Source organism: Trachemys scripta, chromosome 10 (assembly GCF_013100865.1).
Source record: "Trachemys scripta elegans isolate TJP31775 chromosome 10, CAS_Tse_1.0, whole genome shotgun sequence".
Taxonomy (NCBI): Eukaryota; Metazoa; Chordata; order Testudines; family Emydidae; genus Trachemys; species Trachemys scripta.
The window spans coordinates 2,091,672-2,114,432 of NC_048307.1; the positions used below are offsets into that span (position 1 = coordinate 2,091,672).

General features: G+C 50.0%; 1 protein-coding gene across 17 annotated transcripts in view; it reads right to left on the reverse strand.

The window, feature by feature from the left end:
- Window positions 1–22,761, reverse strand: part of TNRC6A (trinucleotide repeat containing adaptor 6A) — a 173,912-nt gene that overhangs the window by 122,238 nt on the left and 28,913 nt on the right. For 16 of the 17 annotated variants that reach the window (XM_034783079.1, XM_034783078.1, XM_034783085.1 and 13 more), the window contains one exon: window positions 681–754. In XM_034783079.1, the coding sequence (XP_034638970.1) occupies window positions 681–754 (74 nt within the window). Of the gene's footprint in view, window positions 1–680; window positions 755–10,208; window positions 10,410–22,761 lie in introns of those variants that run through there. The other variant, XM_034783092.1, reaches the window with a different exon arrangement.

Here is a 22,761-nt window from a genome sequence, read left to right on the forward strand (position 1 = left end):
GTCTGCAATGGACTGAAATGCTTCGACCAGTGAACCCAGTGGGCCTGAATGCAGATACGGACACATGCCGTCCAGAGGCAGCTTTCGTCTTGCTTTGTGGCTATGGGCTCAATCCTGCAGGGTGCAAGCTCTCAAGCCTCAATCCATCAAAACAGGGAAGCAGTCCCATTTGAATGAGACTAGTGAGATCAAAGAAAGCCATTCAGGGACTAGTGCCACCCACATTCCTAGGTGGGCGTGGGGGTCTGAGGATTGTGTCAATGAACAGGCAGGGCATTTGCAGGTTGGATGGCCAGTGGGGCATTAATTTAGCTGGGGATGAGCCCTGGTTCTTCAGGACGGAGCCTCAACCACGCTCACAGCGGCGAGTGAGATTCAAATAAAGAAGGCCCCCCCGAGCCCCTCACAGTCCCAGCAGCTCCAATGAGAAGAAAAGCCAGATGGGCAAAGAGCAGTTAGGGCTCCTGAAACCTCCCAGGACGTCTGTGAGTCTCAGCGGAAGGGACATTATCCCATAAAAGGACACGGCCGTGTGTGCAATGGCATCAGAGCTAAGTTACACAAAGTTCACAAGAAAAGCTCCCGCGATCTAACTCATAACAAAAAGGAAAGTGACCAAGGGGAAACCAGGGTCCATGCCGGGGCCTGTTCAGGAATGAAAAGCCGCACAGCAGCCTTACTGTTCAATGTCTTCTTGCACCAGAAGGTAGAAGGCCTCTTCTTGGCACTTAAAGGAGGATGACTCTTCTTTGACCTTTATGGAAACAAAAGATACAACAGTCCTCAGCTCTGTGGTGTTTAGTATCCTGAGCACAAAGATCGCGATGCAGAAAACACGGGCCCTGGTTCTCCACCATTCTGCACCTGTGCTTTAAGTGCAACACGTTGCTGTTCTGGGTTGGTGGCACGTTTGCACAAATTTTGTACCAGTGTAACGGACTGCACGAGGGCAGCTTAATGGAAAACCAGGCCCAGAAGACCTTAAGGAGGGTCTTTCACAACAGGGAGAACTGCCAAACTTATTAGATGAAAGCAGGGACTGGCCAGTGATTTTTTCACCCTTTTTGTGGGGGGAGGCGGGGGGGAAGAGGGCACATAACTATTTCCTGAGTACTGCAGAGATTTAGGTTTAATGGAGGCTTTCCTCCTGCCTGAGCCCAGCTGCTGGGTCCTATGGGGAAGTCAGAGCACGGGACATCGCACGATGTCATAACTGCACCACAGGGTCCTGCAAGAACTGGGAGGGAGATTCTAGCCCACAGACTCAAAGCTAACACAGAGGGTAAGGAGCCAAGCAAACTGCTGTTTCACCTGAAAGACCCTTTGTTGAAATCGTTCCACATGTGATTGTTCCCACTGTGCAGCTGAACGGCAAGTGCTCCATCCTCTCCTCCAAGAATGCAAATTGACAACACTTTATCAAGCTCAGTGGTTTGAGCATTGGCCTGCTAAACACAGGGTTGTGAGTTCAATCCTTGAGGGGGCTGTTTAGGGATCTGGGGCAAAAATCTGTCTGGGGATTGGTCCTGCCGGTTGGACTAGATGATCTCCTGAGGTCCCTTCCAACCCAGATATTCTATGATTCTTTGTGAAGTGCAAACCCCTCTGTGAGTGACAGTGTGCTGAGGGGGGTAAAAGCCAGCCCTCCAAGGGACCACACTGTCAACTAGATTTAGACCTGATATTTTGACTATGCAAAGGGGAAAAAAATGTGATTTACAAACCCGATACAAACAGAAAAGGCTCCTTCAATATTTTTGAATGAACTCAGTGAAAGCAGGGTGAGGGTTTTATATGTTTTCTTTTAAATTATATTCATCCCCTTGCTTAGTTTCTGGAGACAGGTCGATAGCTGCCTTCCCTCCTGTCTGGGGAAAGCCTGTTTCTCCTTTTGTTTGGTCACAAACTGCAAAGCCTAATAATAAGTATCCATAATTCCTTATGTAGTGTTAATACATACAAATCACAGTGATATTAATCACCAGTGTGTCACAGGTGTTCATAAAGCTCCTTGCTTGATAAACTTTTGTAATACAGTAATATTGTATCAAATCAGTTGATTCAATTGCTTATCACTTAAGGGTCAGACCCCCAGTCTTTATAGACCGGCAAATCTTTGAAATGTATTCAGGGCCGGCTCCAGGGTTTTTGCCGCCCCAAGCAGAAAAAAAAAAAAAAAAAAGCCGCGATCGCGATCAGCTCTACCGCCACCGCTTCAGTCTTTGGTGGCAATTTGGCGGCTGGTCCTTCGCTCCGAGAGGGAGTGAGGGACCCGCCACCGAATTGCCACCGAAGAGGCGGACGTGCCGCCCATCTCCGTTGGCCGCCCCAAGCACCTGCTTGCTGGGCTGGTGCCTGGAGCTGGCCCTGAATGTATTCTTTGAAAAGTAAAACCCAGCCCAAGCTTCTCTCCTGCTAGGCATAGGCACCATGCTGTCTCCTGCCCCATTTGTTAGCGTCATAGCTTCGTTTACCTAATATGTAAATAGAATTTCATTGTCTCAACCTGATGACCAAGCTGGCAGAGCAGCATATATACATTCCTTGTTTAACAACTCCCCGACTTGCCTGGTTTAAACACATGTTCATTATCATTCCAGCTATATCCACAACTTGTCATGCAAATCCCACGCATATGTTACGCAAGAATATTAACGATCAGGGAGTTGTTAGTTTTCCAACGACATATTACATGGTACCTTTTAGATATAGATTGTAACCACAGCAAGTTGGGGCACGCTGAACTGCTCAGGCCAGTTGAAACTCACTATCCAATACCAGTCAGCCCCTTGCCCTCCGGCACCGGGATGCTCTGAGGATCACAATCAGTAACAAAGGCGAGGGCGTTTTTAAAACATCTGTCAGTTTAGTTGCCTGTTCCCTGGACTGAATGTACTCCTGGCTATGAATTGTTATTCAGATTATTTTCCTCACCAGCCCCCAATGTCTTATATTTTCCTTGCATAAAAATGCATTTTATGGAATATTTTTTTCCCCTCAAACAAACAGTCTAGAGGAAAACAAATGTGACTGAATTTCTGTTGCAGATTTTGATTCTCACTCTAAGTCAATCAGTTCCATCCAGGAACAAACACGCTAACAGAACAGGTCTGGCGGAGTCATAATATATACAGCCTAATTAATCACATTACTCATGAAAATATATTGGCATAATTAATAACACAAGGCATCTATATTGGCCTCTGTGGCGCAGCAAATTACAAGGCAGTAATACTTGGACGTGTTGACCTGGATTTCATACATAATCCATCAAACCATTCCTGCCAGATCGAGTCTCCAGAGACAAGAACAATACAAAAATGATAATTAAACAAAAGCAAGATGGACAGCAGTAGTGCAACGTTCATCATTCCCAATATCCCATGGAAGGGGCTGGGATATTCTGATTTTGTCCTGCGCATTCTTGTGCTTTCCTCTGTGAAGTTTCAGTATTTTAATAGGCCTGGACGGGGATACATTACTGTTAATGATGAATAAGAATAAATTATGGCCTGGTGAATGAAGGCATATGGCAATATCATTATCCAGGCGTAGCAGCCCTGAAGGCTTTCGAAAGGGGTCCTGTGGACGGGTTACAGTACACTGTGATGTGCATCGGAGATCTATTGCCCAACCGTCAGAGCTCTACCTTAGCACCGATCCCTGCCTCACAAAGACCAGGCCCATCTGAAGGCCTTGCATCTCTGAGGGGTACTTCGCTCCAAAGGGAAGTGTGGTCAGAGTGAGGGAGTCAGACATAGCATACATACTGCATTCCTGTGGCTGCTGTTAATAAATCACTACGGGCAGCACTTGCAGAACAGTGAAAGAGGCCCAGACACTAAACAAATGCAAACGGAACATGTAGCCAACCATCGATGGAACACACATGCTGTATGGTACGGCCTCCTAATTCCACCGGGGGTACGCTAATGGGCAACACGTGGGATGGGGGAATCACTGGCTGAGGCAATCTTTAGACAAGTGAATAGCGACTGGCTAAGAGATGGAGAACAAAGAGTGGGAACGAGTGCTCCGTGCTCACCACAGAAGGAAGTTAATAGCTGGGTGTCCTAAGAATCCACACTGGGGCCAGTGGTATTTCGTATGTTTCCCAATGATCTGGTAGAAGAATTGACCCATGTGGAATCTGAATCTGTAGCTAACAAGATTATTCAGACTAGTCAGGTCTAGAGAGGAGTGAAAAGAACTTCAGAAGGAACCCAAAAATGCCAGGTAAAAAGGGTAACGCACTGAGAAATGAAACTCAGCCTGACAAGTGCAAATGGAAGGAACAGTGAGCTACACCTACACACGGATTGTTCTCAAGAGACTAACCACCTAGGAGAAAGATCCAGGGGCTGCCGTGGGCAGCACAATGAAGATCTCCACTCAAAGCACAGTGGTGGTCAAAAAGAAAAAAAGATATTGGCTGTATTCAGCAAAGGGAAGAGACTAATACTTCACATATTAGAATGGCGTTCCATGTGTAGACGGCATTGTGCCCCTCTCCAAAAGGAGACAGCAAAAATAGAATAGGCCCAGAGAAGGGCAACCAAACTAATTAGAGACCTGGAGAGGCTCCCATAGAAGAGATTAAAAAGATAAGGAGTGTCATTTACAGAGTAGATGAACAAGAAAGAACATGGCAGAGGGGCACAATAATGAATACTAGAGATGGTTAGCTGGACTCTCCTGTTTACCTTCTCTTGTATACAAGACCAGCATTAACTTCCCTCCCAACTCCACAAAAGGGCAGCTGGTTCCTCCCACGTACAGAACTCATTTAATGTGTTATATTCTACACATTTGTCCCTTTGCTTAAACCCATTAATACTACTGGACTCCACCACCTTCCCTGTAAGTCGGCTCCCTATTCACCACACACCGTAAAGTGCCACCTGACATTTTTACTACTGAGACATATATTCCTTCTTAACGTAACCCTATAATCCCGATTTCTGATCTGTCCAGCAGCCTCCACTAGCTCACACTATCAGCTAGCGGGTTTAAAAACTTCACTCGTGTTACTTCGTAATCATCTTTGCTCAAAGCTAAATGACCCCAATTTTGTCTCTCACCTCATTCGTAAGCCCCTCCTTGTGCTGCCCTGTGCTGGATTCTTCAGTTTAACGTATCGATCTCAAGTGGGGCGACCAGAGCTGAAGTCTATATTCCACATGTGCTACAGTACTTGTCAGATGCCTACGCAATATCCTTAGACTTATGTGATATATATTGTTAGAAACCGACATCCTATTAACTTTTTATACTGCAGCTCCCTGGACTAGGAATTTAAATGTCAGGTCTGTCAGTACAGACGGATCCTGTCCCTTTATTGAATTAATTCAATACCATTTGAATTATTCGTAGTTGGGCATTATATCTCCACCCATATTCAATACCGGCTTGCTCCTAGCCACAGAAAAGCAGGCAGCCCCAGCACGAGCAGCTGGGAATGCCTTTGTTTCAGACAGCTTGTGTCACAGCCCATATGTTCTGTTTTACTTTCCTACTGGTATTAGAAACACATTCACATTAATAGGTGTTTAATGAAACCATAACAGCTTCCAATCCATAGTTAGAAACGGTCTAAAAACATGGTGGCCTGTTCAATCACATCAGTAAATATTTATGGATTTTAAATCTTCAGGAACCTGCAACAGCCTGCTAATGATTTGTCCAAGAATGTTTTTAATGGGCTAGTTTGTGTTCTGAGACAAATGGCACCTACACACTGAAATCATGTCCCGTAGCCAGGCAGCTGGGGAGTGTTGCATTGCAGCACCACAGACCAGGTCTCTCCCACCTGGAGACCAGCGGTGCCTGGAACGCAAGGCAGGAACTGGCTTCTGGGGCATGCATATCTCCCTTCTTCATCCTCTCATTAAGAGTCAGACCATGGAACACATTTAGGGCATGAACCAACCTCTAAGTGTCAGAAGTTAGGAAGAAACTTTCCCTATGAGCTGGCTAGGTCATGGTAGGGTGACCAGACAACACGGGTGAAAAATCAAGACAGCGGGTGGAGGGGGTAATAGGAACCTATATAAGAAAAAGCCCCAAATATCGGGACTGTCCCTATACAATCGGGACATCTGGTCACCCTAGGTCATGGTTGCCCCCTGCAGCAATTTTTGTAAGTGGCACCAGCCATTCTCAGAGGCAGGATACTGGGCTAAGTGGGCCATGGTGCTGATCCTGCACAGCAATTCCTATGTTCCCAGCTGGCAAATTCTCTGCTGGCATAAATCTCTTGATTTCAGGTGATTTAGGGCCACAGTGAACTTGTTCCCATATATTCAAGAGCCTCTTGTTCGTTGTAATTGAAGTAGCATTGGCTGGACGTCTCTCTCCGCAACTCAATTCCTCGCTCTCCTTCATGACCCCGTGGGCTTTCTTTCTAGAGGTCAGTCATCAGCCAGCCTGACTACTCTGCACCAGTGATGTCACAGGAACAGAGTAGAGAGGGAGGCTGGGCTCATGGTCTCAGCACAGGACTGGGAGTCAGGGATCCTCAGGACGAAGCCTGGCTCTGACACTGACTCCCTCTGTGGCCTTGGAGAAGTTGTTAAACTTTCCTGAGCCTCAGTTTCCCCCGCTGTAAAGTATGGCTAACACAATTGACCTCAGCCTGGGCTGTTGAGGAGTAACTGTCTAGTGCTCATAAGGGGCTGCTGAAAGGTTGCACGGACGGTGAGTGTTAAGGGTCAATTCTCCCCTCTGCCGGAGAGTGAGAAAGGACTTGAACGTGGGTCTCCCACCTGTCAGGCAGGTGCTCTAAGCACCGAGCTATGGGATATTCTGATGGGGGGGGGTCCCCCCATCTCTCCTGCTGATGATGTTCCACTGTGGGAAAGGATGAAAGAGCAATTGGAGCAAGGGGACTGGAGCCGGGCCCAGGTCTCCCACCTCCCAGGTGGGTGCCTGAAGCACTGAACTACAGAGTTAGAGCTGCTCTCTCTCTGGCCCAGTGACTATGTAAGTCTTTATCCATGATGGAACAGGCACCTGCTCTAAGCACTGGGCACCGCCATCTCTTCCTCCTCCCCAGCAGCCGGTTGGGTTTTGAATGGGACCCGATCCAGGAGGCAGCCTCTGAGCATGTCCCCTACCAGAACAGGCCCTGCATGCAATCTAGGGAGCCAATCAGCTATTTTCTCCCCTGCTCTGTGAATTGGGCAGGAAATAGGTACCTGGAGGACGCTAGAGGGAGGCAGCTGTGCACCCTGTGCAGTCTGGCAGTGAGAGGGTCTGGCAGGAGCGGCTCCGGGAGGGGAGTCAGGAGTGTCCCTGCTCTTCCTGCCTCACCAGATGTTAGTGGAGCACATTGCGCAGAGCTTCCATGCTCTCCATGGGAAAGTCTACAGCTGGCTCAATAGGATTTTAAAACTCCCTCTTTCCCTGAAACCCTCTAGCTGGCCATGGCCTGCTTGTCTGCCCTGCAAAACTTTCATTCTGCCAGGAAATTAACCAGGCTGAGAGTGTCTGTCAGCCAAGATGCATCACAGAGGTGTTTGCTGCAGAAGGGTCAGACGTACTGCCCTGAACTTATAGCTGTAGCCTGTCGCCTACACGGCTACGATGTGCCCTTCTGTTCACCCTCCCCAGAGGGGGTGCATGGGGCTAGAACATGTTCATGAACATCAGTTCTCCACTCTCACACGAGCTCACTGTAATTCAGCTTTGTTCCAGCAAGGAATCCAATTGTAGGAGTTCAGTGTCTGGTACTACGCGTAATTCACTAAAACAGATTTCCAGAACTGAGAGCATCTTCCGTGGAGAACTGCGTAGACATGTTTCATTGCCTTTATATTTCACTATAGTTGACAGCTTTTGAATGGCAAATACATGTACACAGGGAATCCTTTGATGAGAGATGCAGTAAAGGCATTTGACAAAGTATGGGATGCATACTTGGGTATTAAAAGAATCTGGATTTACTGTCTCATTAGTGAGATTATACAAGGTGGGCCTTTGCAGCAAATCAATACAAATATTTCCAGTCAAAAAGGCATCCTTTGGCCTAGCCCCCCGTCTCCTTAATTCAAATACTACAGTGGGGAGGTTTGGATTTGCCATGTGGATAATTGGTGTACAGTCCCCTACGGCAATACCTGGGCTTGAGAGGGCTCCCATCAAAGCTTCACCTACTAAATTAGTTTAATCATGTCTGTCATTAGTCATCTTTGCTTGAGCCCCCATTTGGAGACCATTTAAAGGGGATTAGAGAAAATCTTCCCTCTTTAGTGCTGTACAATAGTGATTAACCATCAGAAGTCGCAAGGCATTTCAATACTGAGGGAGAGAAGCAAAACTGAATCTGTAACCACAAAAGCCCAGCGCCCTCCGCTATGAACCAGGACTTGGAGCTTGCATGAGATGAAGAATTATTAGTGTGACACCTGGGGTGCTAATTGATACACGCGGGAGCCCCTGGTACCGGGCTGGAGATGAGAGGACTCCGAGAGGAGCCCGTTCAGCTCAATGAGGTTGTAAAGGACATTGGGCAGGATCTTGTAAGGGAATTCTGTGCCACTAGGGAGGGAGTTAGTAGGGCACGGTTTGTTCTCTTTTCGTTATCTATTATCCCTCTAGATCTTAGATAGATCTATCTATAGCTAGACATACCCATGTATAGACACATGTAAACTGATGTGTAAACAGGCACATTTAGAACTAGGCACCCCATTCTAGCTGTGATTAAATAATTCATAACTATCGCCCGGGGAGTGTTAATTATAGAGCATAATTCACTCTGATTCTACGGACTATAGCATCCTCATCCTGCCCTTGCTCCAATCCCACCTGTTCTCCTGCAGCCTCCTCTCCTCTCCCCTCCAGCCCTTGTCCAACTGCTCCCTGCCCAGTTCCTCCTGCCACTCACCCAGGAGGAGACCAACTGCTCTTGTTCCTGAGACAGGAGAAGTCACTGCAGTGCTCTCACTGAGAAGCCCGGGGTTTTCTCAGTGCCTGGCATTTACATTAAGCAGAGCTGTGAATAAACTCCTGACATTTTGAAGTTATCCATGCCCAGCCAGTTGGCTGTTTGTTCTACTCCAAAGCCTGCCAGTTCCCCCTTGCTGAGGTTTCACACCCATTGGGCTCCAGGCACCACATGTGTGGAAATGCTCAGATGTCATTCAGAACAGGCCACCACGGCATCGCTCGTTTTACGAGGCTGCCTAAAACGAATGTAGCTGTTCGGGTTCTTTCATGTAAAGCATTACCACTCGGAGTTGTGCACACACAAGCGTGCAGGTGTAACCGTTCTCTTTGGACACACAGAAAGAAAAGCGTGCCGGTGTCTTAATACGAATACTGGATAAACAGAAAGGAAACTAAAAATACAGCTGAGCACAGGGAGAAGGCAAATCTGACCGCAGCTGCACGGGAGCCCGGGAGTAGCAGAACTCAGGACTTTCACTGAACCAGTGACTTGTATTTGTCCAACAAATGTGAAGTTTTGCAGAACAACCTTTTGGCTTTAAAGTGACCGGAGGCCCCTGCAGGCATTCAGGGCACTGGGCAAATATTTCCTAACAACAGACAACTCAAAACGTCACACAGCAAACACGGCAAAAGGCAGATCAGATCCAACCGTTCAAAACGCAAATGGCATCACAGGGTGTTTGCATTCCTAGCCAGTCCAGGAGGGATTGGTTTATTAATCCAATGGATTTCTTTAATGTGTGCTTGGAACGGATTAGACGGGCAGAACACATGCCACATTCTGAATGCTACGCTCCCTGTTTCTAATCCAGCTACCCTTTGATTCACTCAGCCCAACAGAGCAAGTCTTAATTATCGCTGAACCTGGCCCTCCAAATGACCGGTGGGTGGGGGAGTTATCCAAGGAATGTGTGGTGGGATTTTGCACCTCTTTTGAACCCAACAAAAGCCATGAATAAAAATAACATACAAAAATAAAACCTAGAAAAAACAACAACTTTGCCCTAAAACTACAGTTGTAATCCCCTCCTGTCTGCACAGCAGCTTTCTGCAGGTAATGCTGCCTTCAGCAGAGCCCGTGTCAGCCTCTGCAATAACCCAGGGGAAACGAGCACTGGCGCTAAACAATTCCTTCCTCCTGGCAGTGGCACACTGTGGGTGCACTAAAAACAACAGCCGAGGCAAAGATGGGCCCCTTGTTTCAAAAGCTCATGAATCCTGACCAGAGCATTCGGGTGAATTGGAAAGGGACTTACCCGTCGGCGTGAAAGGATCCCAAGGGAAGTGTCCCTGCAGTAAACACAGGAGCCTTCGCGAGGAAGAGCGACGAGCAAAGGAAACCTTCTTAAAAAAGGAAAGCGGCACTTGCATCCTTTGCCTTACAAATGGAAGTGGCATGGTGACTTGCCCTGAGTGCCTGGCCGAGGAACATGCTGGCACCCGCACTGAGGGAGACCACTGGGACTAATGGAAAACATTCCCCTGGCTTCTCTTAACTCCTCCTATGGTAGGATACTGACCTTTCCTTGGCTCTGTTCCAGAGGTAAGAGCGAGCGAGCGCTCAAACGCAGGCATAGCGGGAGGAAGGGGACACATCATCAGGGGCAAAGAGGGAAGGGAGGCTGGCCTAAAGGTTTTCCCAGGGAGAGTGGGAATGATCAGCCATTCGCAGAGAGGCTCTTCGGCAAAGCAGCAGCTTCCTCGGGCTGTCGACAGCAGCACCACAGACTCTCTGGCTGAACTAGCTAATGCCATTGCATCAGCCAGGACCCTGGAGCAGGCAGAGCGGAGGCAATGCCTTAGGAAACATGCCTTAAATAAAAGCAGCTCTCAGTGGCTTCATTTTCGCTGCCTTTCGAATTCAGCTACCGCAAGGGTTCCTGCTCCAGTTTTGGATTCAGCATCTGTGGATGCATTCTGTGTTAAATAACGAAGGTTAATTTGATTTGATGCACCACTTCATTATCATAAACAGCTCACAGTATGTCAGTCTTCTGTAATTACAATTTCCTACAGCCGGCATCTTGTTCATTTCCTGTCATTGATGGTGTTTCCCTATGATCATCTCACAGCTAAGCGCTTCTGCATGAACTTCCCTGAACAGTAATTAGGTGTCATTTATTCTGTAGCTGCTGGTTAGACTAATTTACAAAAATAGGACCCGGGATATTAAATTTACTTTTCATTATGGCTGCATTTGTGTCTGATTATTTGGATGTAATTTTGTGTGTGTGTGTGTTGGGGGGGCACAATGGGAGACTTTTCTTATGAACAGCAGGGTTTTAAATGGCTAAACCCTGTTGGATTCCCACCTCCGACTCTCAGGCCGTGCAAGGCATGGGGAGGAACCCAAGCATACACAGTGGGTGGGTGAAGCAGTTGGTCCATCCCCTCTCACCGGTAACTGCAGGGGAATGACATGGGCTGGGTGCCACTTGGTAGGCTGCAAAAGCAGGTCTATGTCCAACGTCGTGCTAGGGGATGAGTGGGCTCAGACAAGCCACATGTTTCCGGTCAGCTTGGAACCAGAGCTGCCTACACCTGGCTCAGCCTTCCCCAGATCAGCGTTATCCACGATCTCCACAGCGCCGCTCACCGTAGGAGGCGGGCGCTTCACCACCAGGGATTAAAGCACAAACACAACCAAACTGGGACTCTGGAGTGTGGTGGAATAAACCCCTTTGGAATGTCAGCATGCTGCTAAGCGCTCACGACTCAGGGACCTTGTTCAGGACTACTGCTACTTTTCTGCCACCTCTCATCACGACACAGACCAGGGCTGCCAGCTCTCACCCAGCCACTTGTGAGCGCAGACAGCGCCAGAGCCGAGGGTGCTCCGAGGAACCAGCTAGGTCTGCAGCCTGGTAGACCCCATGGAAACAATGGGCAGAGTAAGACACTCCCACCAAGCAAAGAGAGCAGAGCAGCTCAGAGCTGTGAGGAGGCCACAGAGGGCATGGCTGGGATCTCTTGTGCACCAGGTAAGGCCGCTGGCTTCAGCAGAGTTGCCTTTTATTAACAGCAGGATAAGCCGGAAGCCCCAAGTTCCCTACGTGAGAGATGGTCTCTCTCAGACACCCTTCCCTTGCCACTCTTCGCTGCAGCCCCCCTGTATTAATAAAACCTCACATAATGGCCATGTAACCCTTCTGCCCAGTGGTTAACAGCAGCAACAAGGCCGGGTGCAATAGATTTAGGGCCTCTCTGGATAAATAACTAAACCATCTTGAGCCCCCACCCAGCCAGTAGGGCGCACCCTAGGGATGCTACTTGAAGAAGGACTCAGAGGCGCTGCTCAGGGTACATCTTCACCGAGGAGCTAACCCAGATCTGGGCGCTGGGCTAGCCTAGAGCATCCAGGCTGCAAATCCAGACCTGAGTTTTCGTTTCCACACTGGTGCTGCGCTCACCCTTGTGAGGTGCCAGGACTTATCCCCTGATTCTTAGTGCTGCTGCACCACTCGACGAATTGTTTCACGCTGTACTGGGGGAGAATATGCATGTCCTTCCCTGGATGAGATGAGTTCCCGGGAGTTTGGTTCGAGGTCATCCAGGCTGTACCCCAAAGCGGTCAGCACCTGCTCTGTGCCCTCTGAATCAGTGCTCCTGGTGTCTCCTCTGGCCCCTCGACCCTCAGGCCAATACTAACACCAAAGTCGAAAGCAGCTGCAGCGTGAAAGTGGGCTCTGTGCCTGGCGTGGGGCTGAACACGCAGCCCCCATGTTTGGTGAGCTGCTGAACTGAGAGGTGTGGTCTTCGGTTTTCCAGTACACAGTGCTGAGGGATTTACTTTTCTCCCTCCGCTGAGGTCCCATCTAGTGAATCCCCTTCGCTGCCAGCTTCTTGCAAATGGCCTCCCAGAACTGCAGATTTGGGGTATCCAAATTGTGGCTCTGACTGACCTCACAACAGAGACCCCCCCCAGAACTTTGGTGTCCACCTCTGGCCAGCATGCTGGGAGTAGGATACCCCGGACGGCACCTCTGTTCAAGCATTGTGAAAGCCCAGCAGCAATACAGCCGCCAAACGTGGGGGTTTAATGCTGAACTGGTGCCTATAAACTGGTAGGTGACTTCCAGGGAAGACGGGAGTAGGAAGAGGGCAAGAAAATACAGCCCCGAGGGAATTGTGGGAAGGCACGGGAGGACTATCAGCACCTGAATGAATGTGCCTGCATCCACACTGCCAAGGGGGCAGGTAATAAGCCCGAGTGAAAGCAGAGCCTGGGTCCAGCCCACCCCCGGCTGGGCCAGGATGAAAGCACCACACACTCTGGGTGTGGGGGGAGCTGGGTTGGGGAAACACCTGAGAAAGAGCTGCAGGGAAGACAGACCCTCTGGGCCACAGCGCATGAGCAACAAACACTCCTCTTGCTTCTCCGCTGGCTCCAAGCTGCTCCACCAGCCCGACGGACGGAGCTTGGGGGGCGTTCGTTCCAGCACTGGTGGGGCTGCTGGAGGGACTCTCTCCAAGCACTTTCCTGAGGCGTTGTGCTGGAGTCCAAGCCGAGCGCTGCTGTGGTCCAGTCTCCTGCGGTGGTGGCTGAGTGGAGAAGATCTCAGGGAGAGGCATGGAAAGGCAGGCTCTGGCCCTGCCGTACGGGCCAAGCTCTCCCCTCGACTCCGCGACATTACAGGGGTGGGACGGCCGCGATGGAGAGTTCCCCACATGCACTGATGTGGCAGCTTGTCACTCTGTCCTGGAGGCTCTGCCCTTCCTGCCATGAGGAATCCCAGAGCTCAACGCGGACGAGCCAGTCTCAGAACTAAACCAGGATAATGGAGGGTGTTGAGCCAGGCTTCCTCTGCCCACCACCATCTCTCACACGCCTGGCTCGGCTCCTGCATGCTCACAAAAACCGGTCCTGCACCGAGAACAAGCTCATGGTGCATGGCTCTGATAGGCTCCTGCATTCACCTCTTTGGCCATTCACTGTGGGCGAAGCTCCCCGTGGGGCATCCTTCATTTGCCCCACAGGCTCCCCTTCCCCCATGGCATCCTCCATTTGCCCCAGGTGCTCCCCTTCCCCCCATGGCATCCTCCATTTGCCCCAGGTGCTCCCGTGCCCTCCAGACTCCACACTAAAGGGACTGTCTCCTCTGCTCGGGGCTGGGCTGGAGGTACCTACCGCCTCATGCTGACAGAGCCCAGCCTGTGTCTGCCTGCCGGCCTCTGTCTCTTCTGTTATTGCTGTAGAGCCTCGTGAGCGTGCAGGCCCCTGGCTGCCCCAGCCAGGCCGGATTGAGACGGGACAGAGGAAGCCCCTGCCCCAAGGAGCTGAGGCTACACCGAGAGCAACATGGACAAACCCCAGAGGCAGGAGGGCAAGAGCGACGCCGACAAGGGAGCGCGGCTGCAGGGTGCTGTGCGTTCCCGTCCTCGGGTCACTCAGCCGCAGGGAGCAAGGCTCTGGAAGTACAGCCTCTGGGCTTCAGCCAGGCTAGCTGCACATCACGCAAGCAACGTGGCTGCCCACCCCTTCTCTTGGGAGATCACTGCCCAGCCCCATAAACCCTGCAGACACACCCAGGCCTAGTCCCACCTAGGACTCCAGGCTACCCGCTCCGCCCAGCAATGGGATCTACACCCATCCAACGCTCTGCAGCCATTTGGCTACTCTGAGGAGTGGATCCCCTTCATCTCTCCTCCTTGTCACTTCAGCCCTGACAGCAGCTGACTGGTCTCTTCTCACGTTGTTTCTGGTCTGTACCCAGCACTCGGAGGCTATGGCAATACAAACGCACGCAGCTGCCCTTTGGGTGACTTGTACGTTACTGCCCTAACAGTAAGCACCCTGCCCTGAAGGCTTCCGGCCTCCCCTCTGTTGGGACTACGAGAGGGGCAGGCCCAGAGGCAGGGATGAGCACTGAGAATAGTAACCGACAGCTCAGACAGCCTCCCTGGCAGCTCTAAGGAGAGGAACATTTTCCCTAAGTGCTGCCAGAGATGCTCAGTTAATAAGATGTAAATGCCCTCGGTAATCGCATACTGGGGCTCTGCGGTAACTGAGTTAGTGGGGACTCTTCCGGCGCTGCCAGTGCATCAAACAATGCAGCCGCTTTAGGGGGTGGCTCCAACCCCACTGCTATTTATTAGTGTCATTCTATTACATTCCTGGAGAACAGCTGGAGGCACTTGAATGGCGAATAAGGCCAGTGTTCTTTTATTCTGCACTGGAAAACTGTGAGCAGCTCCCAGCCTTGCAGCAGTAGAGTGGTCATTTCCATCAGTCAGTGTTTGCCATTCTTGACCTGATTTCAAAATCTACTTGGCCAGCATTTCCTTTCTAGAAATCCAGAGTCATGCCTCCAAAGGACAGCGATTCTAACCACCACCCACAGTGGCTACAATGGCAGCATTGGAAGCACAGTGGTCTAGGGACATTCCACCCACCCCGGCTGCCACAACAGCCGTTGACAGGAGCCCAGGGCAGCCCAGGATGCTGGATTCCTGGCACACAGGGCCGTGCAGGTGCATTTCTCCCCCTGGACCAGGTAAATTAGGGCAGCAGGGAAACAGTTAACCCGGCAGCAGGCAACTGCCATTCATTCATCGCCACATCCGCGACGATGCTGTCACTGTATAGGCAAGCGGGAGGTTGGGAGGGCGGGGGAGGGTGTGTAACAAATTATCTCAAGTATTAATGACCCAGTGGCGGCGCAGAAGGCAGCAGGCCTGCCACTTTTAATTGAATGAAATGATTCGGCATCAAGTTCCATCATGTGGAACTCGCAGGGAACAATGGAATGTTTAAACATGACAGTATTTTACAGACAGCGCATTTCAGTTTAATTATTGTATCCACGCGATGGAGCACGCTTTCCGCGACACAGCGATTTATTCGCGCTCGTGCAGTGGGTGTGCGAATCAGCCACCCAGCAGATATATATTTCCATTTAGACGTCTGCAACACTGATTCGATATAGATAAAAGAAGCCAGGGCTGAAACTAGCCAGTGTTTTATATGGCATTAAAAAGTCATCCAAGATAAGACACATGGAGCAGTGCACTGTGGTTCACGGCCATAATCACTGAAGCAACTGAAGCTAAAGCTTTAACAACCCTCCCCAACTGCCACCACCAGTGAATCTTTTACTCTGTTAAAAGTAACAAAAAGCTGGACGTTTCTGAGGAGGATTTTCCCAGCAGCCTGTTAAAGGAAGGCCCTGCTGTCGCAGAGTCAGAGGGAATGCGGGCAGTTGATACAGCAGGAGTGTGAAAGCTGGTCTCCCGTCCAGACTGCTCCAACCTTTTGCTCCACATGGTCTCAGATTTAATTACATCCACGGCTGGGGGAGGAGAGGAGATGCGTGATTGGTTTTATTTGATCAATTACACAGATGTTTGATATCTTTCTTATTTGTGGCCAGAAAAACAGGACAACACAGGCACATACTGTAGATATCAAAACCCTGGAGAAGACAAAACCCTCAATGCTATAAGGGTCAAAAGCAACACAAACCTGTTAGGGTAAGGGGCAATTTGTTTTTGGTTAAGTTCAAACAAATATAATAATAGCCCGGAGTTTGGGCTTTTAAATATACAGGCCAGATCTCCAGCTGGTTTAAACTGGCTCATCTCCACGGAAATCAACAGCGTTGTGGAGATTTACATTCCTGGGGGCTCTGGCCCATCGATCTTGAACTAAGATCAGACATTGACAATCTTTTCCCCAGCCAAGAGGTCCGAGTGCTGGATGGGCACCGAGAACAGGTAACAACAAACACCACACCACACTGTTCAGCCACTGCCAACCCTACTCGAACCAACAGACAGGACAGCAGCATCCCTAAGAGAGGTGCCAGGGAAGGTAGGGCCCTAGAAAGGGATTGAAAGGCAGAACTCTTTAGAGACAGAAAAACACTGGCACATTTTGTAACAAACGTAACTAGGAAGAAGCTGTTGGCTAAGGAGTACAAACAACGCCCTGAATAAGCTGGAACAGGACAAGCCTTTAAAGGCTCTGACTCTGTACACATATCCATCCCCCTCTGCACGCCGGGTTGTGAGGGCTTCAGCTCGTGTTTTCACAGCAGTGAGATGGGCCCCCTCTCCGTGGGCTCCAGGGCGTGCAAGGCAGGCTGCAAGATGGAACCCATCTGTAGCTGTTGCCCCAAACAATGAACGGCAATAACGATGGATTAATTCTGAATGCCGGGGAACGTTCCAGCGCTCGCTTGGCTCTAGCAGGACCACGTGCAACGCTTTCCCTGCCAGCCCCACTGGCTCCCTGCCACATCTCCCAGCTCGCGCCTGGCAAAACAAAAGGTTCTAGTGTGTGTTTACAAAGCAAAGTGACATATTCACAAGATGCCTTTACACATGCAGAAAGGCAGCGTCGGCGCAGCCCCCACTCGCCGGGAAGCGAACAAAGAGCTAGTCTGACAAAATTCATTTCTATTTATCGTTTTTGTTTCCTTTTTTTTTTTTTTTAATTGAAATATCCATGGACCTGAACTGATGGTATTTGCACTGACTGCTGAATGAGCAGAGTACTAGACTCTAACAATATAAAATATATATTGTTAAAAGCCACTTAAGGCTTTCTCTGGAAGGGCTTCCTGAACCTTTGAACAAGAACCCAGGGGACAGTCCTTTATTACCACTGTGACCAGGGTCAATTGCTCTAGAACTGAGAAAATTATTTAGGAGGTGATCAGCCTATTAAACCATTAACACATCCATTACTTGAGCTGCTGATCTGGCCTCTGTCTTTATTGCATTGTGTGTTGTGCTGGGGAATTTGCTGGCATTTTATTCAGCACATAGCTACGTCCACAAGGAAAAAGACCAGATAACAGGTTTGCATAGTTACAAAGGAAGCCTCTCATTTCTCAGGACTTATTTTAACTATTTTGTTTTTATGCTTTTTTTACATGGTGTAAACAAAGGGACAAATTGCAGGTCTTTAATTTACAGAGATACTTCAGATTGTCGGAAATCAAATTTAGTTATTACCATCAGAATCTCGATCTGTCTTGAAGTGTGAGTGCTCGCAATGGAAATGCATGAGGAACTAGCGGAGCCTCTCCTTTGAAAGTGATAAAGCATCAAATCTCGAAAATAAATGGGCTGTTACAGCTCTGGGCACCCTGTGGTTACAATACAGCAAGGAGAAGCAGATAGTGCTTTGGAGAAAGAGGGGCATTTATTTCTGTCTGTCAAGACTTGGGAAAGATGGAGAACATACAAGGGACAGAAATTAGTGTCTTAATCTAGTACATTTACGCTCTTCGCTTTTTTAAATGCCTTTTGGCTAGTCATTTTCTTGCATCTGATGTTTTATTATCACGTCTCTTATGACATTTTCAGATACTTATTAAATCAAGACTGGGGTTTGCTGCTTTGTGTGCAGCATCTGATAGCAAATTCCGAGCCCAAGCGAAAAGGAGCGGGTGAGATAGAGTATGTTGGGAGATACTGGGCCAGCGTCTGCTGTCTCTCACATTGGTATAAAGGCTGACTGCAGATTTCCAAGGGCGTGACAGAGCTCAGAACCTGGCCCAGTGCCTGTGCACAGCAGGGGAGGAAGAGTTGGAGCGCACACACATCCTGCGGGGAGCTGGGATCTCATGAGGCAAGGCAGGGACTGTGCGGCAGCAAATTCCCGACAGAACGAGGCGCTTTGTTTTCAATATCCACTGTCTGGTCGGTTAGTACCAGAAAGTTACTAATTTTCTTAAATAGTCAAAAAACTTTTCTGGCACATTAAATGCTGATGAAGTTGCCAGATTCCCCCCTGCGGTTGACTGGAATGAGTCCTCTCAGCCGTAAGCGGGGGGAGTTCAGTCTCCCGGTAGTCAGTGCCTATGGCAGAAGCGCCCTTTGTGAGGTGAGCCCTTCTCACTGGCACCTCGAACAAGACGGACCCACCAAATGCACCACACGAGAGTCCATCAGGGCAACAATTTTCCGTCCCCACAGGCCAGGGCTGGATTTGAATCAGTGCCTTAGAGTGACAGGCCACGCCGCCGCCTGCACTCTGTCTGGAGGAGAGGGCTGGGCAAACATCGCTTTGTTTAAAAACTATAACTAACTGTGCGGCTGAACAGATTCATTTAAAAGGGAAAAGCCCTTAATTGTGCCGGGGCACCACACAACCTGCCAGACAGCTGGTCCCACCCTGGCACACGGTAGGTGTCTCCAGCTGCAGAGTGCTTGGGCATTCGGCTCTCAGCAGGGTTTGAGGGAAGCCAGGTACCAGACTGCCCCGTGCTCCCTCTTCTGGCCACTGGTGTATTCCGAGTCCACCACTAATGAGTGGAGGGCTCAGCAGCAGGTGCCCCAGAAATGAAGAGAGCCCCTGACTAGCCCTCAGAAAGCAAGAGCTCTCCTCCTCCGGCTCAGTGAAAGCTCCTCCCTTGGACTGGTGGAATCCCAGGGGGTGGCTCCCACAGGGCTTTGTCGGGGGTTCAAGTCATCGTGCTTAATTGGGAAGTGTCCAGGCTGTTTTGCATCATGCGCTTAGGCCTGGTCTGCTCTACATTTGTTCTTAAGAGATCCCACTGCTGCACTTGCTGGGGAACTGGCAGACTGGGAGCACTGGTGCAGATGTAGCTCTACGCAGACGCCAGCATTTTAACCGTGTCCTCTAGATCTGCTCCAAGTGACGGGTGGTCTACGCTGGCACATCCACGGATGGCCAGGGCCGACTAGATGGAGGGAAGCCGGTACAAATTACCGGGGCCCGGCAGTCCAGAAGGGGGGCCGGGGGTCGGGCTCCCCCCCCTCTCGTTGGCCCTGTTTAGCCGGTCCACCCTTGCTGGGGGCCCGAATTTTTTTTTTCCACCAGGGCCCAAACCCGCTCTCAGCAGCCCTGTAGATGACACTATTGCTGGAGCAGGACCCGGCACAGACACAACCCATCAATGGCAAGGTTGCAGGCCAGCCTGATCTTCAGCTGAAGGGAATCCCGTCGCTAAGACCCCCACACCCTCCCACAGATGCTTGTGAGGTCAAAGTTGAGCCTTTCGACCGACGCATCCCCACTGAGTATTGCTGCTGGGATGGGATGCCGAGAAGCAGGCGGTCTGCAAGGTCGCTGGGCCTTGCCCTATTTAAGGCTGTAAAGAGAAGAATCGTGAGGGTTAGCAGGACCCAGAAAGGAACTGGCAACCAAAGCAAAGTGTGGCATGTTGGAGAGGAGCGTGGCACACTGAGAAGGCAGGTCGCTGCCTGCAGCCCTGAGCGCAGTCTCTGGGTGGCCTTCAGCAGCAGCCCCAAGGAGAGCGTGGTGCATCTTCCAGCGATTGGCCCTGGATCACTGTGGCTGGGAATGTGGCCAGGAGGAAAGGGAGAGGTGGCTGGCTAGCTGCACAGGAAGGAAAGGATTGCTAGCCCGGCTGCTGTCTGGGTGTTCAGGAGCAATGAAGTTTCCAGTAGGATCCCACGGCCGCACCTCTTATTGTCCAGGACTCTCAACGGAAGCAGAGCTTCCAGCCAACCAGGATCCTTTCCATGTTACTGGGACAGAGCCTGTCAGCGGCTCTCCAGCCAGGTCCCCAATACACTCAGGCCACAGGGAAACCACTTCGTTTACATCTGTTTGGAAGGAGATGTAGCGCTGGCACCACCCGCGTATTGGTGGCACGGACACCTCGATGTCTCTCAGTCTCTCCTGGAACCTTATGCAGATGCTGAATAAAAGGCAACAGAGTCCAGACCAGAAAGACGCCACAAGCAAGGGACCTCAGTGAACAGAAGCAAAGAGCCACCACAACCCGTTGGGTTCTACCAGCTGAGGTGGGACTCTGACCGTCAGGTCACTGCCATGACAGGTGTGCAGCACCCTTGCAACCAAGGGTGTCTGTAGCTGCTGGCAGGTCCAGGGATCTTAGCCTGAACACTGGACCATGCCCCCTCCGCCAGGGCTTCAAGCATCGTCTGTGCCTAGCCAGGACGTGGTCAAAGCTACAGGGGCTGGCCCGCCACCACCTTCTGGGTGACCTTCGCTGGGAGAGAGTTTAGGAACCAGGCAAAGGTGAGCAATATCGTCAGCGTGAAGTGATGCACCAGCACCAATCAGGCCCTGTATGTTCATGCATTAATAACATTGCCCCTCCATTTTAAAAAGGCAATAATCCCAATTCCTAGAGTGGAGAACTGCAAGGGCAGTGATCAAAGTATCATACATAGTACGTCAATCAATGGCCCGAGTCTTCAGTGTTACAGTGACTTTCAAGGCCAGAAGGAGCCACTTCGGTCTGACCTGCAGAGCACAGGCCAGAGAACCCAGAGCAGAGCTTTCTGGAAAACACCCAACCTTGATTTACAAATGGCCAGCGATGGAGAATCCAGTTGTTAATTATGTCCATGGTGTCAGATCAGCGTAATGCACAGGAGAACCAGGTCCCCGGGACATCCCTATTATGTAAAAGCACCACAGCTCCAGGCAGCATTTGGTGCCACACCTGGCATATCAGCTTCACTCTCTTTGGCACGCTGAAATCCAGTCTTCCCCTCCCTCTCAACACTGCTTGTTTACCTGCCTGTTACTTGAAAAGGCCACACGGACTGTGATTGAGAGAAAACTCAACGGAAACCCCCCTCCTGGACGAGATCCAGTTTGTCAGGACTCGGATTAGAGCAAATCTTCGGGAGCCCATTAGAACCCCGCAGAGCCGGGGCAGCAGCAAAGCGGCTGCGATAACAGCAGCGTGAAAGCAATCCCCGGTTAAACGGGACTCTCCAATTTCTTATCCATCTTGTATCCCATCCACTTCTCTTCCCTTTGCCATGCTGTGCATGGGGTACCGGCCCTCCCCCTCCTGGGCAGTGCTGCCCAGTCCACTTCTTGAATAGCAGACAGCGAGGTTTCAACTTCTCATCAGGATACTTTTCACTCACTCCAAACCCCTAATCCCACGGCTAACCCCCTGGGGGATGCCTGGCTGAGAAAACACGCCATTTGCTGGCTGCCTTCTTAATTACTGACCATTTGTTAACAGCCTTTGACAAATTAAATCTTAATTCCTCATGCTAATCGGGGAATGTTGTTCTCCTGCAGTTTACAGCTCCCAGCAGTGTCCGCTTTTCCCAGTCAATATGGCAGAAAGCAGCAGCTCGGAGAGCCACTCAGGCAGGGCATGCCTGATTTCTCTACCTGCAACATTCAACTTAACAATGTTTAAAAATATATCCGTGCCTCCTCCTTGTTTGGGGAGGTAGGAGAGGAGAGTGCGGTCTCCATGGCCCACTCAGTCCTTGGCCTCTCTGTTGAGATCTACAAGGGTGTGTTGCGAGAGATTTATATTGACGGTCTAGAAAATTAAAATGTACTGCATGGTAAAAAATGGCTCGTTCTATACTTGGTGTCCATATCCTATAGCTAGGGCTGCTGGAAACATGGGCCAGGGAAATGCCACAGCCAGAACTCAGCCTCTCCCGAGAGTTCAGGTTTTTTTCAGAATTTTAAACTTCCTTGGTAAAACAACAAAACAAACACGAAAACCTCAAGCCCTCCACTCTGTAGCACCAGAAAAGCTTGCCAATTAGAAGTAGCAGCAGTAACTAGGTGCACTGAATACATGTCCTTATGGACTGTGAAATCCACAGAATTAGAATATATACACGGAGGGGAGGCGGTTGTGTATATATTTATTTATATGAAAAATGATCAATTTATATGTACTGAATTTCAGTGCTGACTCTGGTCATACGTGGCAGAGCAACTTTTTAAAAATTACAAACCTGTATTTCTGCATTTTGGGTTTTTTTGGCTGAAACAATACAAAAGATTTCGGGACATGGAGGTCAAAGGAAGGAAAAATGGGGAGTTGGAAGTTATGGAAGACAAAGGGTGGTTTTGGC